This window comes from Telopea speciosissima, chromosome 8, assembly GCF_018873765.1.
Source record: "Telopea speciosissima isolate NSW1024214 ecotype Mountain lineage chromosome 8, Tspe_v1, whole genome shotgun sequence".
In the NCBI taxonomy this organism is placed as follows: domain Eukaryota; kingdom Viridiplantae; phylum Streptophyta; class Magnoliopsida; order Proteales; family Proteaceae; genus Telopea; species Telopea speciosissima.
The window spans coordinates 29,716,288-29,736,824 of record NC_057923.1 but is presented as its reverse complement, the minus strand read 5'-3'; the positions used below and the strand labels follow the sequence as shown (position 1 = coordinate 29,736,824).

At 40.2% G+C, this 20,537-nt stretch overlaps 1 protein-coding gene across 6 annotated transcripts in view; it reads left to right on the top strand.

Moving 5' to 3' along the window:
- LOC122671730 (tryptophan--tRNA ligase, chloroplastic/mitochondrial) overlaps positions 1-20,537 on the top strand; it is a 48,725-nt gene that overhangs the window by 9,540 nt on the left and 18,648 nt on the right. For 5 of the 6 annotated variants that reach the window (XM_043869123.1, XM_043869126.1, XM_043869125.1 and 2 more), the window contains 7 exons: positions 8,245-8,334; positions 8,412-8,534; positions 9,103-9,174; positions 9,469-9,578; positions 9,701-9,722; positions 9,825-9,890; positions 12,386-12,442. In XM_043869123.1, the coding sequence (XP_043725058.1) occupies positions 8,245-8,334; positions 8,412-8,534; positions 9,103-9,174; positions 9,469-9,578; positions 9,701-9,722; positions 9,825-9,890; positions 12,386-12,442 (540 nt within the window). The remainder of the gene's footprint in view (positions 1-8,244; positions 8,335-8,411; positions 8,535-9,102; positions 9,175-9,468; positions 9,579-9,700; positions 9,723-9,824; positions 9,891-12,385; positions 12,443-20,537) is intronic. The other variant, XM_043869124.1, reaches the window with a different exon arrangement.

The window sequence follows — 20,537 nt, the reverse complement described above, 5'->3', positions numbered from 1 at the left end:
CAAAATCCCACCCCACACAATCAAACGACTTAACATCCTAATGGGGTTGGGTGGGAAAATTCATACAACTTTTCCACCCCCATAATCCCCACCCCATCAAAACCCCATTAATCAAATGGGGCCTTAGTGAAAAAGTGGATTATCTTCACTGGATTTTGGTGGATTCCAAAACCCATGAGTAGGATGGATTTCTGGATTCTGCCCCATTATCCTATTATCCTATCTGTCGTTCTCTCATTTTATTTCTTCCTTTTCATCCAAATACCTTCAGGTCAGAATTCTTAAACTTTGTTCCTATGGTTCTACCATTCTTCTAGAGTTTCAGTGTCAGTTTTTTTTTTTTTCCAAACAGTTTTAGTTGCTGACTTGTTACTGGTGATTCTACTATATTCTGGTTTTGGTTTGTCTGCTTGTTCTAAGATTTCAATTTCTGTATCAAAACCCTAAAGTTCTAATTGACTTCTGCTGTCCTAGTTCAGGTGATGCAGTTCCCTTAGCCTGGTTGGACCAGAACGACCCCAATGTTTAAAATCTCGTTTCGTTTTAGTATTTCGGTCGAAATATTGTATTTTTCAATAAGGTTTGGGTAGGTCATTTCAGTGGGTTTTAGGCCAAGTTAAGGTCTGAAGCTTCATGGAAACCCTATTTTAGGCTATATAAATACATGTAAATGTTCAAATTGCAAAAATAGTCACCCAAAGTGGTGTTTTGGATTTACACCATTGATTGACAGTATACGGTCGAATCCTAATGTATAACTTAGTTAATTACACATACACATTGTTTATGACTTTAAGTACTAGATGACATAATAACTAATAAGCAATTTAAACAGGTAAATCCACTTGGAAACATAAATTCAATGACTCATAAGTCATAATATTAAGTACAATAAATCAATAACATCAGTATCCCAAATTCCCAATACAAGTCAAGTAGTCATCAAGTGACTCAAATGTCTACTAATAATAATTACTCCGCCGTCCAGGATCAACCCCACTCATAGTCTGATGAAGCCGACATGCATTGTTTTCTCCGACTGTAGGACATATGAATGCCACGTCATAGTCTGGGAGAAGAAACGAGTGTAGTCATCCACAGTTACCATGTATATAGCATCATCAACATGCTGAAGGTAACCTATCCTAGGATATGGGTAGCCAAAGTGTGAAGAACCACGACTACCCACTGATCCACTACGATATGTTAGCTCTGGGAGCATGTACGGGTATGGCTGGTGGGTTGGGGTAGGAGAAGATGTCATCCACAAAAGACGATCCACTACGTCTCTAGATGGGCGAAGATTCGAAGGCCGATTCAAAAATCACCAAAGAGAAGTGAAGGAGGAAGAAATGGGTGGAAGAAAATGAAAAAGCAAGCCTTGTGAGCTCTCGGTCGAAATTTCGACCCAAACTAACGAGATTTTGACATTTGATAACTTGGGTTTGTAACATCTTGCCGATATTTTGGCGAGATGTTACAAAGTACCGAAATTTCATGAAATGACCGAAATCTCGAACGAGTTATTGTATTTTTTCATTTCGAAGTGGTGTTTCGTTTCAGTCCGATCGAGATACTAGAGATTCTTGAAATCTCGATTGAGTTTTAATCATGGTTCAAAATCTCGCGATATATCGCCGATATTTCGGTATGTTTCGGATATCTCGACACTGCCGAGAGGAGATGATCATACGAAATGAAAAAGTCCAAATTTCGGTAAATTTTATGAAATTTCGGTATATTACTTAAACAATGTGTATTTAACTATTTATATATTAGGTCCGACCGTATCAATAAGGGTCCAAACCCAAACACCACTTTGAGTTCATTTTTTTGGTAATATGAAGGTTTAAATGTGTTTATTTAGCTTAAATAAAGGTGTATATGAAGTATCAGGCCTTAATATGGCCAAAACCCCACTGAGTTGGACTGCCGAAATATGGCAGAAAAAATACCATATTTCGGTGAAATTTCGGTGAAATTTCGGATATTTCAGAAATCTCGACTTGCCCGAAATGGCGAGACGAAACGAGATCTTGAACTATGGTTTTAATGAGTTTTTGTACTATGAACGACCCTCTTTGGAGACCTAAGCCGAGATGCACCTGCTCCAACCCGGTTTTTAGGTCCAAAGGGGGTCTGGTAGTTTACATAGGATGCAATCTTTAAATTTATTTTATTTTTTTTGGGTGGGTAGATTATGTAAGAGTTATTTGGTAGTTTCTATATTTGGGTTATTTCCTAGTATGTTTAGTTTTCATTTTGAGTTGGTTTGTAGTATTATCATGTTAGAAGTTTTCTTAATATTGATGTACTACTTTAGAGATTACATAATAGAATGAAGTGAAATAGTCTTTTTTTTTTTTTTTGGAGTTGCTACTATGGTGTGAGAAATCGTGACTGACCAGTCACGACAATCTTCTTCCTCCCTCTCTTCTATACCTCGAACCAGTTCTCTTTTCCCCTCAGGTGCCGACCTTTTAATTTCTCTCCACTGTAGGTTTTCTTCCTTCTGCTCTACTTGTTTCTCTTTGTTTCCTTCATGCTATTTTCTCTTTCATATCTTATACTGTGTTCTAGCATTAGTGTTGGAGCAACAAGAGGCCTCGATCTCTCACAGGTTTCTGATTCTATCAGCCTCAAGTCTTGGGGGTTCTAAAACATACCCTGGGGCGACCCTACCTGTGGAGTCCCATCCCCAAAACTTGCTGTAATAGTGAATTGTGAAACCAATTTCAGATCATACTTGTCCAGTTGTCCTCTGCCAGTTGTAATTAATGATATGTATTCAAGAGAGGTCTTCAATATCGACTTACCTTTGAAATTTTGGATCCAACAGAGAACCCACGAGGGAGCTCTCTCTTTCGAACTGCCGCTGGTTTCCGCCTCCTGGGTTTTTTCATAAGGTAGAAGACGACCTTCTTCTTCCCTTTGTTCTTTTATTCTATTATAGCCTTATTTTGTTTTTAATTCGAAGATTAACCCTCTTCACTTATGCCTTTCCTTCCACTTATTTAATCCCTTCTTGTAGCCTTGAACTTCCTCCAATTTACAGCACTGTCACTATTTACATTACTTGAATTTCCACTTGCTATTTTACATTTGTTAAGTGCTGGACAGTGATAAATTTAGAGATTCGCCATTATTCATAATACTTGAGTTCTTTAGTGTTGGGTGGGCCAAGCGATCCAAACCAGGTTTTTGAACCCCAGATTGCACTTTCTGGTCAAACTTTCAAAGTCTGTTTAATCTCTAATTTGATTTGGTTTTCTGAAACTGAATCCAGTTTACTGCTAAATCTTCAATTTGAATCCCTAATTGATCCTTGCTTTGAGTTCTGAAAATTCCCTAGTCCATTCTGCAGTTTTTAGAGTTTCCTAGTTGCAGTGGTAATACCACTTCGGATCCAAGTATCCAACCATCAGAATTGGATCAAAGGCCTTCTCTACTTGTTGGATAGACCTCTTGGTTACTGTTTCAATCACATCTGATCTGTTTTGACTGAGTTATTAAATTTTCTCTACATCTGATTTGGGTCTTATTTCCTGCGATCCTCTTGAGCTAAATCTCCCACTGAATTTTCCCTGACTCAGGATTAGTCTTCATTAACAAATGCGGGGTCTGACCATCTGACCACCCCTTGGTTAGCCAAGTATCTGCCAATTCAATTTCTCTTGGTGGTTGCCATTGGAATATGAAGTTCACATTATCTACAAGATGTCGGATAGGGGTTTTTAATTGAGCATCGCGCGATGACCCCCTCCCTATAATTGACATCTGCTTAAACATGTTTGTTGAATTCGCTTCCACTCACAGTTTGAGTAATTGGAATCAGTAGCTGCCAATTCTGATCCGAATCAGGAAGAATCGACCATATTCTGCAAATAATCGGAAGTAATCGGCAAAAAATCCTTAAAATCACTGGATCGGATCAGCCAGAATCATGATCAGAGAATCGCCGCAGCCGATCTGATATTGATTCCTTGAACCATGCTTACACTATGGCTTGAGACTACTCCCCCCTTGTATCAAAAGTTCAATTCTCAGGGCCTATTTGGTGTAGAATCTACTTCACCAAATAGGCCCTGAGAATTCTCCAACCGCTATTCCATCCCAAAGCCTAATTTTTCCGAGGTCGGAGTTCCCCTGGGAGTGTACATCTATATCATTCCTTCGGGGTTGAGGGAGCCAGTTGACTATCCTCCTTTGATTTTCCCACCTTTCCTTTTCTTCCTACAAAACTAGAACTGGAAACAATTCTCTGTGGTTGATATGCTGGGATTTCTTTGTATAAATTGTCATCCAAGGCCCCAGTGAGCAAACCCTGCTTTTGATTATATCAATCACCTCCATTATGTCTTCATATTTGTTTGGGAGCAGTCCATTGTTCCTTTCCTCCCATATGCACCAAAAGAAGGCTCTTAACACTCCCTTCCATAAGTTCTGCTATTTACATCTGTCTTTTTTCCTCTATGTAATGCTGCTATAAGTCCCTTGGTTTCCCTTGTACAAGTTATTCCTGAGCTTTGGTGGCTTTGGGCTTCTCTGATTTCATGTTGTGGCTCATAAACAATTGTTAAATGGTTACATTTAGTTTTGATATATCAAAGTTAAAGGATGCTATGTTTACAGTGTGGGACTAAAAAAGGGTGTACCCAATGCATGAGGCTCCTTCCACTGTGGGGTCTGGGGAGGGTTATAACATACGCAGCCTTAACCCCACTTCGCGGAGGGTCATAACGTACACAGTATTGAACTGGCTTCAACACACTGAGAGGGGAGGGGGTGAATCAGTGTATATAAAATTTCTCCCCAAATTCAAACTCTGTCGAACACTGTCACTGTGCAACTAATCCTCAAACTGTGTTACCCTGACTGTCTGGAACAATGTACTGCTATCACTACTGGTTGGGGCAATCCCAGTTTTACCAGTTACAAATTCGTATGCACTCCTGCTGATGCAGCACCAAGTAGGAAGAAGAAGAAGAAGAAGAAGTCCTGAAATTAGGGCTTAATTTGGGAGCCATAGTTTAGGCTTGCATTTTCCATTCCATAGTTTATTTTCTGTTTTTTTAATTGAACCGGTTCAAATTGGTTGCATCGAATTGGTTAATTGGTTCAATTTAAGTGATTTAGCTAAGTGTCTCTTAACTTAAGTTAGTAGGGTTAAAGTTCTAATTTATTTTAATTAGCTATACCCTTCCACGATTTAGGAAGGAAGTGTTTAATTTGTATTAGGTTTTGGCCTATGGCCTTCTATTATAAAATTAGAAATCGTGGGAGGCTCCCCCACAGTTGAATATTTGAAAAAAAAACAGATTTGTGCTGCCATTGTTGCTGCTACTGCTCTTTAGAGTGTTTTGCCTTGTGGTTCTATCAAGGAAGAAGGGCAGGTGGATCTCCAGTGACTCCTTGCGCCATGACGGTTGGGAGGATCCCTATCCGATGGTGGTTTTATCCTTCAACACTGTTCAAGCTGCTGCCAGTGGAGTTCTGCTGCAATTTGATCAGTATCTTCTTCTCCTAATCCTCTAATTTCCCCCCTCCCAATCGATCCCCTTTTATTTTGGTTTGAAACTCATAAACCCTAGTTAGTCTTAAACCTGTCCAGCCTTCATCCTTCACCAGTTTTCATCCAAAATTTAACCACAGTCCTTTCTCCTCACTCCTCACACTCGACCTTAAGTTCTGCCCCTAAATATCATTCAAATCCTAAGATTCCCTCATTCATAGAAAACCCAAAAAACCCCCTAAATTCTGTATTGCCCAATTCAGCCATCAGAATCACACCATATTACAACCGAATACCCTTCCCATTGCTCCTAGCACTCAACCAGAAGCCCTGCTCCAAAACCCCATCCCAAACCCTAATTTCAACCTAAATTCTAAGACCCAAAACCCGAAATCCTAAGCCTAATTTATGGAATTTCAAATTCTTATCTAAATCTAATCAAACCTAGTTCATTATACTCCCTAAAACCTGCCTAGTTTAATCATACAAGCTACATTCTCATTATCCCACCCCAATTCTAGGAATTGACCTAAATCATAATTCTGTCCATTCAAACCAGCAGCCCCTTTTTTATTTGATCTTGTTGCTTGGCCTCTAGTAGGACCCCTCTCCTATCTAGAGCTACATTACTTGCACTGCAACCAAGTTGGCCGGGCCTACCAGAAAATGCACACCCACTATTCACAGTGCACACACAGAAATGCTTCTATATCAATGCACACAACCACAATACAATATTTACATGGTTCGGTAAATTGGCTACATCCATGGAGCAATACCCATTCCGGGTTCCAAAGAAAAATTTTGAACTTTGGGTGCGTCTTTAACTTCCAAATGTAATTCCAGGGAAAGGAGGAAGAGGAGTGGTTGGGAATGGGATTATTGGAGGATTGTTTCAAAAGACATGAAGCAGCCACTTGGTGGAAAAATTCCCAGTTTTAGAAAAAGGACAAAAAATTTCATCTGTGGTATAAGGAGGAGATAACTTCACCTTGAGAATGGCCTTAGAAGTAGTGGAAGGGAAAATAGAGGAGATAAGAGAAACATTCCAGTTGCCATTTGAACTTATGAGGTCAGACGCTCTAGAATACAAAGATGCGGAGGATGGAGGGTGGGGAATGACAGGAAGGTAAAGATGGAATCCATGGATCTGTCCAAATGTGCACCGAAGATCCAGACCCGATCCTCCAGCAAAGTAAATTTTTAAAAGTGGGTAAAATATTCAGGATTCCCCTCCAAAGTTTGGAATGGGTTCGACCCTTAGGGGCCTCCAACAGAGAAGAAATAGAAAAGTACTTTGCTTTCAAAACCTGAACTCAAAGAGAAGAAGGATTTTTTAAGATTTTCCAGCAGAGATTTAATAAGAGTGCTGTGTTATGAGTAGCACTAGATCGAAAACCAAGACCTCCACAGGATTTGGGCAGACAGTTTTCCAAGCAATTGTATGAATCTTTTTTTTTGGAAGAAGAGTGGCCCCACCAAAAATTCCTTTGAATTGCATTAATTTTAGAACAGGTAGACAGCGGGAATTTAAAAATGGCCATGTTATAAGTAGGGATAGCCGTGAGAACAGATTTGATTAGAGTGGTGCGTTCGGGAAAGAAGATTCATTCTCCACCTGGACAATTTGTTCTCTAACTTCTCAACAATGTCCTTGAAAGAAGAAGATCCTGATCCAGGCCAAAATAATTTAGAGCCTAGGTATTTAGAATTAGTTAGCAGTTGTTTAAAGCCAATGATTCTGGAAATAGAACTCCTAGTAGACTCGGAACAATTAGCACTAAAGTGAATACAGCTCTTATTGAAGTTGATCTGTTGTCCTGACATGTCTTCAAAGAGATGTAAGATAGATTTAAAACAGTTATCCGCAAAGAAAAGGTGGGAGATGATAGGGGCAGAACGGGCCAGTTTGATCCCTTTAAAAAGACCATCAGATTGGGCAGCAACAAGCATTCAAGAAAGGCCTTCCATAACAAGGAGGAATAGATAAGGTGAAAGGGGGTCTCCGTGTCGAAGACCTCTAGAAGGGAGGAAATGAGAGAAAGCAGAACCATTGAGTTTGATAGAATAGGAGAAAGAGGAAAGGCATAATGAGATGAGATTACACCAATGATCATTGAGACCAATCATTTTCATTATTTTAAGCAAGAAACTCCATTCAGCCCTATCATAAGCCTTAGACATGTCAATTTTGCGGGCAAGGAACCCAAGTTTTAATTGGAATGTTGGAAGTGACCTTTGCCTTGCAGCATTGGAGATAGAAGAAAAAGCAAAATAACCAAGCAACGGATACTATTGAAGAAGGAAAAATCTCAAAAGACCCATACAGATGCGACACCCTCTCTTTTTTTTTCTGTGGGGGGGGGGGGGGGGTTGGGGATGGACCATAGGAAAAAACATAGGAAGAGAGAGGAGGGCAGAACAGCAAAGCTATTAGGATTTAGGAATGCAAACAGCTCCTTACAAAACACCCTACAGCGTGAGAGGGAACAAGCAAAATGAACCTTTTCAACACAAAACCAAGACAGGCTCACTAGCCAAGAGCTCACCTTTCAATTGACTCTGAAATACTTACCCAATCCATGTACGATATAAGCTTCTCTGTGTTGATTAAAAGGAAAGAAATAAAGTTTGATTGATTGAACTTCTAATTGATGTTTTAATTGCATATTTTCTGGTGGTTTGTTGTGGTATTTAAGTATCTTAACAGTCTGGGTTTTTGGCATCCACAGATAACTCTAGAACATGATGTAAAACAGCTAGCTACATCAACAAAAAGTACGGCAGCCATTTACATGGCTTGTGGTGTTGACACGACCAAGGTTGTGGAAAATTCTTTTTTCATTTTGTCTCATTATCATTACTGCTGGATGACTCTTGCTTTGTCTTCCACTTGCAGGCTTCTGTCTTTGTGCAGTCTCATGTCCGTGCTCATGCGGAACTGATGTGGCTACTGAGTTCTGTCACACCAATTGGTTGGCTGAACAGAATGATTCAATTTAAAGAGAAATCACGCAAGGCGGTGCGTTAGTTGCTGTACGATTACTACTACCTTTTTTTTCATTTATTTCCTAAATGACCTTTTGTTTTAGATCTAGAGCTTATACTTGTATTGCTTCGCGAGAAGATCTTTGTTCCACATTAGTTGCCTTAAACGATGTCCTATCTACTCATAGATTTGAAAATGGCACACGTGGAGGGGGGGGGGATGACCATTAGGTACCACGTAGGAGATGTTTTGTGGCAGAAGAATGTGGGTTGTGATCTCCAGATATGCTGAAATTTACTTGAGAAAAATTGAATACTAATTGTTGTCTAGGCAATGGTCTACATATGTCCAGGGCTTCAAGGAAGACTTCTTGTTGTAATACTGTCTTCCAATTACTGTTATTCTTGTCTCACGCAATTTATTCTGCAATTGTAACTTTCACCTGTATGGTTTGAGCATGTTTACTTCTCTCCAATATCTGCTTCTGGATGTGTTTATCTGGTCATTTTTTTAATGGATGGTAAAAAATGCTCGTATCCAAATGATATTTGATTTCATTGATAAGTACATATTGACAATGAGGCATCTCTCTCTCTGGTAGGGAGACGAACAAGTTGGGGTTGCACTTCTGACTTATCCTGTTTTGATGGCTTCTGATATTCTCTTATATCAGGTGATCTGTTCCTGCACCTTACATTTAGATGATGCTAATACACAATCCATAGTTTGAGCTGATTGTTAGATCCTCCATTTTTTCATGCTTTCTGGGAAAAGTAAAGATAATAAGGAGAAATAATTGATAGATTACTTGGGCCTTCTACTTATGGTTGTGTGGCTGTGTTATTTCTTGTATGGTTTTTGTTTCTGAAACTTAGAATCTGAAATTTATTCTCCCTTAGCTCTATTAAATGCTCATTATGACCTTAAAGATACTTGACTCTTACATGTTTCTGGCATGAAACTGCAGTCTGATTTGGTTCCAGTTGGTGAGGATCAGAAACAACATCTAGAGTTAACCCGTGAGCTGGCTGAGCGAGTTAACTATATCTATGGAAGGAAGTGGAAGAAAATGGGAGGGTAAGAATAGAATTTTCCCAGCAGTTGGATTTGAATGGTACCCTTTACCCTTTCTGCAGGTCCAATCATCTTTGCTTCTCTTTCTCTACCTGATTTGATTGCCTACATTGTTTTTGTGACAGACGAAGTTCTGCAATTTTTAAGGTTGACTCTGTTCCTTGATGCCTCTTTATAACTCCCCCACTTGAGCTTGTGAAATATAATGAAAGTTAGAGGGACCCTTACCTTATCAATTCACTGTTGTAGGTTCCTGAATCTCTTATCCCACCAGCAGGTGCCCGGGTAATGTCTCTCACTGACGGTCTTTCTAAGGTAACAAGAATTTGCATTATTCATCTATAAGTTTCTATACCACTAGATGTTTAACTAATTGGCGTAGAATGTTGAACAGAATACTTAAAAAATCTTCATGATTAATCATGTCCCCTCTCATTCAGCTCCTCCCCTCCACACCCCCCCCCCAAAAAAAAAATCATGTCCCCTCTCTTCAATACATGATCAACCTTCCTTTTCTACAGAAGGAGGAATGATGTGTTACACTGATGTAACTAAGTCTGCAATCCCGTCCCATTTCTACGTCCTTCTCTCTGCTTTCTATTAAACATGCTATTATAGCAATCCAAATGTCCAAGGTAAGCCGTTTCCCTTTCCCCACTCATTAATACATGATCAGCCTCCTTTCTCCAGCGGTCGGATCAAGTCATAGATATACAATAAACCATATCATGATACCCACTGTAGTCTCATCTTATCCATTGCTTACATCTGTGTCTACTTAAGCTTCTGCTCTTGCCCACAAGGTTCGAGAACTCGTGAGATCTCGCTGAGATCTCGCCGAGTTTCTCGGATTTTCGAAATCTCGAGACGAGATTGCCTGCGAGTCTCAAAAGTGCAATATCTCGGTGAGATCTCGCTGAGATCTCGGATCTCGGTTGGATCTCAGTTTCGACCCATTATTTTAACCCACCTACCACTTAAATACCTTACCTAATTGGACAAAACTCGACATATCTCGGCGAGATCTTGGATCTCGGGTTGACCCAAAGTTGAGGCTTCGAGTTGAAAAAAAAAAAATGCACCAACTCGGCAAGATCGACTCGTCTCGGTTTTTCCAAGAGTCGAGTTGGCACCGAGACCCGAGTTTTAGTACCTTGCTTGCCCTGCCTACCCACCTGAAATCTGCCTAGGAAGTTCATTTTTTTCGTTCTTTTTTTGCTTTTCCATATCTGTTTTCTTTCTTCCCTTCTTTTTCCACCCTTCGGGGGTTGTTGCCTTTGCTTTTCTATTTTGTGGTCTCTCATCCCCTTCTTCCTTTCTTGATATATTTTTTTTGTATATATATTATTGTTGCAGTAACTAAAAAGATATAGATTGGTCTTTTATAACTACATGTCTACATTGCTCAAATCTAATTTTGAGGAACTTGGCATCTAGTTCTCCTTTTTCTTCTTTTCTTTTTATAATAATTTTTGGTTCAGAGGTTAAGGACATTTTATTCAATTAGATAGAATCTCACTCAATAAATTAAGTGATGCAATCCTGAGTCACAAACCCTGCTTTGGGATCGCTATGGGCCCACCTAGATGATCAACGGTTCAAAATTGTAAAGTAGTGGCAATTCTATAATTCTTGTTTTCTTCAGACAAGTCAAGCCCTTAAGAGTAACATAACAGAATAGGGGTACAAAATCAGGAATTAACTTAAATGAAAGAGGTAATTCTGGAATTATAAATCAAGTTAGGATCTGAATGGTCAATGGAATAAAATATAAATAGATGGGTTGTTAACTAAAAGTTGCAAATGGAGGTGTAATCGTATATATGGAGACTAGGGAGAGTCGCGTGAAGAGGTTGTCTTCAACCACTTGATGGAATAAAAGGTCGTACTAGAAGTTTTGATTGTGACTATTACTGCTCTCAAACTAGACTTCAATTGATGAGAGGACCAAATCCAGGTAAATAAATAACTTTAATTTCTCTGCAACTGCGTCTGGCGGAAACCAGCGAACCAGACCTGAACTAGGTACTGGATTTCACAATAAGGAGATCTGTTGGGCACCAAACTGAGCAGTTAAATCGTTTCCTGGATAAGGACCAGCCCACCAAATTTCAATCCCAGAAGTATAGATTCCAAGGAGTTTTGACTCAATTTATGAGGACTGCAGTCACCACCCAAAATAGAGCAAAGAAGAAGAAACAATAAGGGAGGAAGAGGAAAGAAGAAGAACAAAAGGAATAAAAAAGAAAAAGAAGGATTCATGCCAGGACCGGAAGATAATTTAGAAGAAATTGGGAGAGAAGAGGGAAGAGATGACCAACAGCAAACATGCTGCTATTAGGCCACACAGACTCACTCTAACCAAACTTGAATTCATTTGACTCTCTGAAATATTTCGATGGCTTACATGCATATTTGAAGATAAAACTCGTAACTACCTTCTAAAAAAAGATAGAACTCAACTAGGAATCTAACATTAAAGTGAGGAAACCAATCTTCTACGTATTTAATCTTCCAATGTAATATAAAATAAAATAATGATTAGAAGGTAACCACTCCAAATAATATCCTACTGGACCGAAACCAGATTTGGACCTGGTTCTTGGTTTGGGTTTCCAAGCGGGTTTGTGCTACTGCATCATAGGATATTACTGAAACAAAATAATATAATGTAGGCATGTAGCTATTTAATAGCTGTTGTTGGGAGGCTGCTGACATGATGCGTGTCAACTGCAATTCATTATGCCATGTTGAATTTTCATTCAACCATGTCTGAACACTTACTGTTTTCCTTTGCTGTGTGTCTGCAGATGTCCAAGTCTGATCCTTCTGATCAGTCCCGAATCAATCTTCTTGACCCAAAAGATGTGAGTTAGTTCAATTTCTTCCTTCGGCATGCGTGCAAATTGAGTAATATTTTTAACATTGAGCAGCATGTGTTGGAACTGTTTGCTGTTTTATATTTGAACTAAAGTTAAAGGAAACTTTATATGCATAAATTTGTTTGTCATCATCATATGTGCCATGGTGAAGTATTAAAGTTGACTTGCTCCTTTGTTGTAATGGTTACAAGGGTAATTTTATCTATAAGGGTATAATGGTCATTGTATCCATTCTGGAATGTTCTTCCTCCTATTATAAATAAAGAGGCTGTGGGCACATTGTTCACAAGCCAGTATTCATAGAATTCCACATGGTATTGGAGTGGGAATCCTGAAAGTAATTTTTTTTCGGTTCTCTTCTCCCCTCTCTCGCGATTACAACCTAGCACCACCACCACCACTGACAGCCACCACCTTCCGCCTCCCTCCCACCCCGTCTTCCGCCTTTTTTTCCGCCTCCCACCACCTTCGGTCCCCTACCCAGGCTTTCCACCTCCCTTCCGCCCCCTCTTTCTTTTTCTCGTAAGGGTTCCTCCTCCTATTTCTGCTACCACCACCCCTTTTTCACCCTTGGTGGGAGTTCACCAAGGGGTGTTTCTACTCTCTATGCCTTAAACACCTTTGTTCGATTTTTTTTTCTTTCTCTTCCCTGTAATTTTATTGTTTGCATTCTCTAGCAACCATACCAGGAGATTCCGACATTACCACTGCATCCTCTGGACATGAAGGCACGACTCAGCTTGATTTCCCTCCTGTTCCCTACCAGTTCGATTAAATTAAATGGTAGCAATTACTTGCTATGGTCTCGCTCCTGCCTCTTCATTATCTGTTCTTGTGGCCTCTCTGGCTATATTATAGGAATGGTAGCCAAATCAACTGATGCTGGTTCTACACATGACAAGTGGGTGACTTCTAATTTTCTTGTCATGTCCTACCTTGTTAACTCTATGGAACAAGAAATTGCCAGGCGTTATCTTCTTCTTGACACGGCTGCGAAGATTTGGAAAACAGCCAAGGATACTTACTCTAAGATCGGCAATGCTGCCTCTCGTTATGAGCTTTGCCAAAAAATTCTTCAGACCAAGCAATTGGAGTGGACTCTTTCCAAATACTATTCCAAGTTGTGTGCCATGTGACAACAATTGGATTTTTATGGGACATTTATTGCTTCCTGTGATGTGGATACTACTGCTTTTCAAAAGTGGGAAGAGGACTTGCGTGTGTTTGATTTTCTTGCTGGTCTCAACATTGAATTTGATAAGATCCGGGCCACAATGCTCAATCGTGATCCTCTTCCAACTCTTGAACAAACATATTCCCTTGTTGCTGCTGAAGACGATCGCTGGACAACAATGATTCAGCCTGTTACTCAAGAACGATCTGCTCTTCTCTCTAGCTCGCAATCTGCTGCCCAAGGGAATTCTGTTCATGGTACTGGGACTGATCGTATGGGCAATGATCGCCCTCCGGTCAAGTGTTCTTAATATGGTAGGGAACGTCATACCAAAGACCGCTGTTGGAAGCTTCATGGGCGCCCTGCAGATACCCGGGGATGTGGTTCCAATCGTTCTGCCTGGGCCAACCAAGTTTCCTCTAATGATCAATTTTCTAATCCGATCAAGCCTCTTTCCCAGGACGAGATGTAGCATCTTTGCACTTTGATGACCAGGCTGGATAATGGTACTTCCTCTGGTTCTTCTACGGCTGCCTCTGCCATTTCCTTGTCCTAAACTTCTGGTTCAGGTACTTCTTTTAGTGGTAGTTGTTCCTCTATCGATTCCACTTCTTGGATAATTGACTCTGGCGCAACAGATCACATGACAGGTTCTCCTTCTAATTTTTGACTTATTCTCCTTTATCTGGTAATACCAAAGTTCATGTTGCCAATGGTTCCCTTTCCCCCATCTCTGGGAAAGGGACTGTGCAATGTTTGCCCTCTATGCATATTTCCTTTGTCTTACATGTTCTGAAATTCTCTACTAATCTCTTATCTAGTAGTAGTATCACCCGGGACTTGAAATGCATAGTAACCTTTTTTTTTTTTTTCCTTCTCACTGTTTGTTTCAGGACTTGGAAACGGGTCGTATGATTGGTAGTGGTCAGGTGGTCGGTGGCCTTTATGTGCTTGACGAATCATCTTCAACAAATTCTACTTTAGCTTTTCACGTATCTCCTTCTGGCACTTCAGATTCTGCCCTTGTTGAACTCAATAAATGGAATCGTTGTCTTGGCCATCCATCTCTTGGCATGTTATCTACTTTGTTTCCTAGTTTGATTAAAAGTTGTAATCCAAACAATTTTAGTTGTGATGCTTCCACTTTGCTAAACAAACTAGAGCTATTTATCCCATCTCTGACAAAAGAAGTTTAGTTCCTTTTGGTTTGATTCATTCGGATGTGTAGGGCCTTGCCCGGTGTGTGTCGACCTCTGGTTTTAGATGGTTTGTTACTTTCATCGACTATTTTAACAAAACTACTTGGGTTTACTTGATGAATCGGAAGAGTGATGTCTTTATTTACTTCCAATTATTTCACTAAATTGTTTGGACTCAATTCGATGCCCGTGTGAAGATTGTGCGCACTAACAATGGGAAGGAGTACATGGACAGCCGCCTTCGCACTTTGACTGTCATGGGATTATACACCAGACCTCGTGTGTTGACACACTGGCCCAAAATGGTGTTGCTGAACGAAAGAACCGAAATCTATTGGAGGTTGCTCGCTCTCTCATGTTTACCATGAATGTCCCTCCACGGTTTTGGGGACATGCTGTTCTTGCTGCTTCATGTCTCATTAATCGCCTGCCTACTCGGGTCTTGGATGCCTGCTGACCCCTTGAGGTTCTTTTGTGCAATTCATCCTTTGTTGTCCCTCCGAAGGTCTTTGGGTGTGTTGTTTTTGCCCGCAATCATCACCATATTGGTAAGCTTGATCCTTGCGGATTACGGTGTGTTTTCTTGGGATATTCAGCCACTCAGAAGGGATATAAGTGCTACCATGCCTCCACACGACGGATGTTGGTCACTATAGATATTGTCTTCTGTGAATCTGAGGCCTATTTTGCACTTCTTACACCTCTTCAGTGAGAGCCTTGGAGTGATGAGGTGTCTCCTCTTATTGCGCCATTGGAAGGTGAGGTTCCCACTGTTGAAGAACCATTTATAGAAATAGAACTTCAAGAAGGGATCACTGGGCAGGAACATGAACAGCTTCTAATACAAGGTGAAGTTGAGCAGCTTTTAGTTCAGGGGAGATTGGAAAATATCGCCACTTCAATGAAACATTCTCCAGAGGAACATGCCATAAAAAGATTACCACCATTGAACCATCTCCACCTGTACTACTTGCTTCTAGTGCTACTCCTAGTATGCCTGTCTATGATCCTAGCCTTGATTTACCTATTGCTATCCGGAAACCTAAAATAAGTTCTACTCAACATCCCATATCTAATTTTGTGTCTTATGAATCTCTATCTCCTTCCTTGCATGCATTTGTTTCCTCTCTATCCTCTTATTTCTATTCCTAACTCTTGGCAGGAGGCAATTGCCAAACAGAAATGGAAAGAAGCAATGAATGAGGAGATGAGTGCTCTGGGAAAAAATAAAACCTGGGAATTGACATCTCTCCCACCTAGAAAAAAACCGGTTGGCTGCAAATGGGTCTTTGCCATCGATTAGAAGGCAGATGGGTCTGTTGAAAGGTATAAGGCCAGATTAGTTTCAAAAGGGTTTACTCATACCCACGACATTGATTACCTGGAAACATTCGCCCCAGTTGCGAAGATGAACACAGTTAGAGTGATAATCTCCTTTGCTGTCAACCAAGGTTGGGAACTTCAACAACTAGATGTAAAGAATGCCTTCCTCCATGGTGATCTAGAAGAGGAAGTTTACATGGAAATTCCACTTGGGTTTGTAACTTCAAAGACTGAAGGAGAAGTTTGTCATCTGAAGAAAGCACTGTATTGCTTGACACAATCATCGAGAGCTTGGTTTGGGAGATTTTACAAAACTATGGTGTCAAATGGCTACAAGCAGAGTAATACAGACCACACTTTATTCATAAAAAAAATGGGGCAGCATATCACAGTACTGATTGTGTATGTTGATGACATAGTGATTACTGGGAGTGATACGGAAGAAGTGAAGAGGTTGAAAAATTACCTGGGAACTAAGTTTGAAGTGAAAATCTAGGGAGACTTTCGATATTTCTTGGGAATTGAGGTTGCTCATTCAGCTCGTGGCATCTTTTTGTCCCAACTAAAATATATCCTTGATCTGCCAAGTGAAACGGGAATGCTAGGATGTAAACCTGCAGATACACCGCTGGAGCCGAATACTCATCTAAAGAGCAAGGAAGGAGATCCAGTTGATAAAGGCAGCTACCAGAGATTAGTTAGTCGCTTGATATATTTATCTCACACCCGACCTGATGTAGCATTTGCCGTGAGCTTGGTCAGTCAATACATGCATGATCCTCACTCTTCACATTTGGAGGCAGCCTACTGAATCTTGAGATACTTGATGTCTTCTCCTGGAAAGGGAATTTTATATTCTCCTCACAGTCACACTCGAGTAGAAGCATATACGGATGCTGATTGGGTTGGTTGCCTTGATGACAGGAGGTCTACATCAGGGTACTGTACCTTTGTTGGAGGTAACTTAGTCACTTGGAGGAGCAAGAAGCAGTCGGTTGTTGCTTGATCAAGTGTTGAGGCTGAATTTAGGGTTATGGCACATGGAGTTTGTGAGTTACTTTGGTTACAGGGTCTTCTACAGGACCTATATATTCTAGTAGATCTTCCCATGCATCTCTACTGTGACAGTAAATCTGCCATTAGTATTGCACACAACCTAGGCCAACATGATCGTACCAAGCATGTGGAGGTTGATAAACATTTTATCAAGGAGAAGCTGGAGCAAGGAGTTGTGTGTGTCCCGTTTGTTCAGTCCAGTGATCAGCTAGTAGATGTTCTCACTAAAAGTCTTTGTCATAAATCATTTTCCTCTGTAATTAGCAAGTTGGGCATGCTTGATATATATGCACCGACTTGAGGGGGAGTGTTGTAATGGGTTCAAGGATAATTTTATCTATAAGGGTATAATGGTCATTGTATCCATTCTGGAATGTTCTTCCTCCTATTATAAATAAAGAGGCTGTGGGCACATTGTTCACAAGCCAGTATTCATAGAATTCCACACTCCTTTTAAAGATTAAACTCTTAGTTTCAGTTTGTTACTTGGACAATGCCAAATCAACATATACTGATTTCAAGTTGCAGTTAACTTGGCCTCTATAAGGTTTAGTTTACTTCGAGTTTCCATGACAAAATTGTATTGATGCCTTGGATATTGTGGAAAACCAATAGAGTTGCAGGCGAATTCTCCAGTACCTAGAACATTGGTGCAAGGGGCAGGAGCCCTTAGGCGGTGAGTAGTGCGGCGGTGGTGGCAGCGGCAGCCATCGATTAGAGGTTAGGTGAGGTGTTAGTGGTGGTCAGCCTGGTGCGACATGCAAGGCGAGCATGTTCAGTCAACCATGCTTACCATGGGAGGCTGAAGCCTTAGTGGCGGTGAAGAACTTCTTTGGCGAAAAGAAAAAAATTACCCAAAAGAGAGGATTGGGCTCTGATACCAAGTTGAGAAGAAGATTTGGGAGAATAGTTTGGCTTGTCAGTGAGACAGAAGCCACACCTTTATTTATAATTAGAGATTTTACAAATATGGAATGATTGACTCAATCCTTATCTAACACATTTAACATGTGCACAATGAACCTAGACACTACAATGAATCTAGTTACATTACAAACTTGTCAATGAGATAGAGGCCACACCTTTATTTATAACTAGAGATTATTACAAATATGGAATGATTGACTCAATCCTTGTCTAACACATTTAACATGTGCACAATGAACCTAGACACTACAATGATTCTAGTTACATTACAGACTCCAACAAGAGAACCAACAAGAGAACCGAACTGGTCTACACTTCAACAGTAACGAAAGTGGGCTGGGCCTAACTTGTGACAGTAATCAATGAACCATGAATTGATCGGGTTCCTCAATGGACCAAATAGTCCGAGCCAATAGTGACTCAATTAGGTCGAACTGAGTTTGACACTTGTGTTGACATCAATTCCAATACATAGTGTGTGGCTCAGCACATTGACAACAATGATATCATCAACATAAACGGCCAGAACAATAACTCTAAAGTCTTGACATCAAACAAATACAAATTGATCTAAGTAACATTGAGAAAAGCCACAACCAGTGAACCAACAACAATTCTACTTAATTTATCAAACTATGCTATTGGGGACAGTTGCAACCCATAAATATCTTTGTTCATCCTACAAACTTCCTTAGCACTCTCCCCTTGAGCAACATACCAAGGAGGTTGCTCCATATAAGCCTCCTTATGCAAATCATGATATAGAAAGACAATTTTGATGTCTAGTTGAAAAAGAGGCCAATCAAGGTTAACAGTCAAAGAGATCAAAACTCTCATAGAATTCCGACGAGCAATAGGAGAGAAGGTTTCAAAATAATCAACGCCATGTCTGAGTGTACCCCTTAGCAACCAAATGAGCTTTGAAGCACTCAACTGAACCATCAGGGTTATATTTAATGGTATACATCCAACGGCACCATACAAGATCCTTACTCGGAGGTAGATTAACTAGAATCCAAATCTTGTGAGAAAGTAAGGCATCCATTTCCACATCCATGGCTGACTTCCACCTAGGCTGAGATAAAGCATCTTGGTATTTGGTAGGAATAGAGTGAGAGGTCAATGAGAGGGAAAATGTATGAAGGAAAATATGAAGATGGGAAATAGAAACATAATTAGCAATCGGATAGGCAACGAAAGAATTCTGCGTACAGGAATGAGTACCTTTCTGAAGGGCAAAAGGCAAATCAACAGGAGAAGAAGAACCTCAAAGAAAGACTCAGATTGAGAGAGGTGAGGGATGGCAACAACTTGAGGTGACTACTTGGGATGACACTTATATACCTGTAATGGTACCCTTGTGGATGTGGGGTTAGATTCTTCAAGAGGAATGACTTGAGGAATAGGTGGGAGAGTAAGAGAGACATGACCTAAGTTAGAAACGACCACACCAAGGTAGGGATTATTCTCAAAAAAGGTAACGTCTGTACTAACAACCTACTGATGGATAACATGATCTTAAAAACGGTATCTTTTTTGGGGTGCAATTACCCAAGAAGGACACACTTTATAGCATCATGAGATAGTTTCCCAATGCTAGGACGGAGATTATGAATAGAACTTTTGCATAAAAAAATATGTGGTGGTAAACCAAGTAAGGGACTGTTAGGGAAAACAACAGAGAAAGGAGATTTATTATGAAGAACACAAGAAGGCATCCGATTAATCAAGGGCCCGCTTGATAACCTTACCAGGTGTTTTTGTTCTGGAAATGTGCTAGGAAACAACAAAACATTTTTTTGTTTCCCAGCATAGTTTTTTTCATTTTCTTTGCTGAGAAACCGTTTTTTATCCGCTTGGTAAACCTGTTCTGGAAACATCTTATTGCAGTTTTTGCCAATTCTTTCCATCATGTCCTCTAATCGCTCTCCCCCTTTTTAACACCAAGTCATCACCCAATTGATGCAAAACCCTTACAGCCCAACCATAATTCTCAGCCTCTGGAACTTATAATCTCCAGTTCCCCTAAAAAAACCTGCACATGGCATTGCTTACCCGGACCTGGTTATCTCCTAGAACCTTTACATGACTGAAATTGACAGTATAATCCCCATCACTGCAATCTAAAAACTGACTGAACCCATCCCAATAGACGTTCCAACCCCTCTTCAAACTCTTAATGCTTCAGCAGAGAATGGAATCGCTCCAAAGTTATTCAATACAAAGGGGTTCATTTTTAACGCATCCATGGTTTGGATAGGGTCCTCACTGAGAAGAAACACAAGATTACCATGACTATATATATAAATCAGATCAGTACCAACAGAACAGGATCACAAAACAGAGAAAATTCATCAAACTAAATCCAAATATCAGTAATACGAAGCCAGAGAGAGTGACA